This window comes from Pediculus humanus, genomic scaffold, assembly GCF_000006295.1.
Source record: "Pediculus humanus corporis 1103172107494 genomic scaffold, whole genome shotgun sequence".
NCBI lineage: Eukaryota > Metazoa > Arthropoda > Insecta > Psocodea > Pediculidae > Pediculus > Pediculus humanus.
In genome coordinates this window covers 32,871-35,365 of record NW_002987110.1, presented here as the reverse complement: position 1 = coordinate 35,365, position 2,495 = coordinate 32,871, and the positions used below count along the sequence as shown (strand labels likewise).

General features: G+C 21.7%; 1 protein-coding gene across 1 annotated transcript in view; it reads left to right on the top strand.

Moving 5' to 3' along the window:
* Positions 1 to 259: 259 nt before the first annotated feature.
* Phum_PHUM150230 (structural constituent of cuticle, putative) overlaps positions 260 to 2,495 on the top strand; it is a gene marked incomplete at both ends in the record, with an annotated part of 3,668 nt that continues 1,432 nt past the window's right edge. Inside the window, 5 exons of the mRNA XM_002424723.1 lie at positions 260 to 264; positions 432 to 498; positions 1,629 to 1,877; positions 2,068 to 2,182; positions 2,446 to 2,485. Of these exons, the coding sequence (XP_002424768.1) occupies positions 260 to 264; positions 432 to 498; positions 1,629 to 1,877; positions 2,068 to 2,182; positions 2,446 to 2,485 (476 nt within the window). The remainder of the gene's footprint in view (positions 265 to 431; positions 499 to 1,628; positions 1,878 to 2,067; positions 2,183 to 2,445; positions 2,486 to 2,495) is intronic.

Genomic DNA, 2,495 nt, shown 5'->3' with positions numbered 1-2,495 from the left:
TTCATAATATATGTTCTTTTCACGATAATAATTAAAACTATTTATAAACCCCCCCCCCTCTAAAATTACGCCAAAACTTTTTTTTTTAAAGATTAAGCCATGACAGTTTATGACAAAGTTTTACTCATCAAGTTAAAAACATGAAAACATTTGTCCATTTTTTTCCCCCCTTCAATAATCTATTAAAGTCGGGGGTAAAAAATAAATTTGATTATTATTATTATTAATATTATTTACCTTTTTGTTTTTTCATAGCAGAATGAGGTAGTATAAAAAAATTTTATCACGCAGGCGCTGCAATATCTGTAACAAACGGATATAAATATATATATATGAGTTAAGAAGGTACCCCCGAAGTGCTATACATTAACTAACTGGTATCTTGTACTGAAAGTTATATAAGTGAGGGGCCTTGGGAGATTATTTCTCAGTTCTTGGTTAGATTTTATTGTTGCTTATCGTGAAAGTGAAAGTTGTATAGATACCATGTGGATTAAGGTAGGTTTTCTTTTTTTTGGATTTACGAATTTCATTTTTTTACCATAAATAATAATATTTATTTTAATATAATAATTTTTTTTTCAAATATTATGTATTCGTATCTAATTTTGATTTTTTAAATATATATTAAATTACTTAAAATATTTTATTTTTATTAATTAAATTTTGTTTCAATTTTATTAAGATGAGTTAATTCGAAATAATTTATTAAAAATGTCAATTTTTTATTTATAATTTCGCGATGGTATTAAATTTAATTTTTAAAAAATTGACGCTCAAATTTTGATAATATTTTTATTAAGTAATAAATAATTACTTATTTAAAAAAATTAAAATAATTAATAATTAATAATAAAACTCTTAATGATTAACCACATTTATAATAAAAGTTTATTATAAATAATTTGAGGTTGTAAATAAATAAAAAATTACTTAATTAATTTTTTAAAAAAATAAAAAGTAAGAAAAAAATTATTATATAATATAAAAAAAGGTTGTTTTGTTTGATTCACGAAACGTAATTATCATTATTATTATTTTTAAGGAACGTAACAATTATTAAATGATGGAAATTATATGTTTACTTGTTTTTATTACTTGTACGACGTTTAAATGATTTTTTTTTTTTACCTTTAATATTTTTAAAAATAAAAAATTAATTAAATATAAAATTAACACTTGCAGGAGGGTATGACTGTTTAAAAATGCTTCCTCCTTTCAAAAAAAATTAAAAAATAAGTAGTTCACATGCCATAACTTCCATTATTTAGATCAGTTCAAAAGTCATTACATGGTGAAAATTAGAAAATAAAATGAAAATAAAAAAAAAATAAAAAAAAAAACATTCGAGATATTGGCAAATGTTTTCTTTTTTTTTTTTGTAAATTAACCGTAAAATAAGGAAGTGGTGGCATTGTTATTAGATTAAATTTTTGAAATTTTTTTTTTTAAGGAAACGTTTAATAAATTTCAAAAAATTATTAACGATTCACTTTTTGAAAACTTTCACAATTAAATTTTTTTTTTTTTTTTTTCAATTGAGTTTAATTTATTTATTAAAAAATAAATTTAATAAAAATTAAAAAATGTAATTAATTAATTTTCTTTTTTTTTTGAAATTTTCGTAGAATATTTTAATTTTGATTACTTCAACGGCTGTCTTATGCAGACCATTACCAAGAGCAACTCCCATATCTGTTTATCAGCAAGGAAGTGGAGAAGATCCACAAGATTACCAACAACAATACAGACAACCGGTTCAATACAACCCGCAATTAGTTTCACAAGTAAAACCAGTACCTAGAGCTTTGTATAAAGGACAACAACAAGAACAAGATCCAAATTTGCTTCAACAGCAAGAAAATGTCGATTATGAGGTATGATAACACGATACACTAGTCAAAACATAAAAAAAAAAAACCCTTCCGGTATATTTTATTAAAAAAAAAAAAACTTATCGCAGTTTTATTCAGGTTTAATTAATTTATTTAAAACAAGTTAAAAAAAGAAAAATACCATTAATAAATTATTATTATTATTATTTTTATAATAAAAAAAAAAAAAAAGCAAAAGAGGAAATTAGTAGATTCTTGTCAAACTTACAAAAGTGATTTAACGTTTAAACAACTTGTTAAAGAAACTTGTCTTACTCTGCCATTTAAACTCTCGATAAACAGAGAAAGTGTTTTTTTTTTTTTTTATAAATATATTTATTTAAATTATAAAAAAAAAAAAAAAAATCCCCAGCCTTGAATTTATTGGCTCCCCCAAAAAGTCCGGGGTCAAGGTACTCATTTCATTTTTTTTTTTAAACTTCCGCGGTATTAACTATATTAAATTTTTATTAAAAGCATAAACAACAGTGACAGATTGAAAAAATAAATAAAAATTGTTTTAAATTCTATATAATAATTAAAAATTAATAAAAAATTATATTATTGTTAGGATTGACTGTTATTAAAATGGCTGTCATTTTTGATTTACAGTTATTTTTA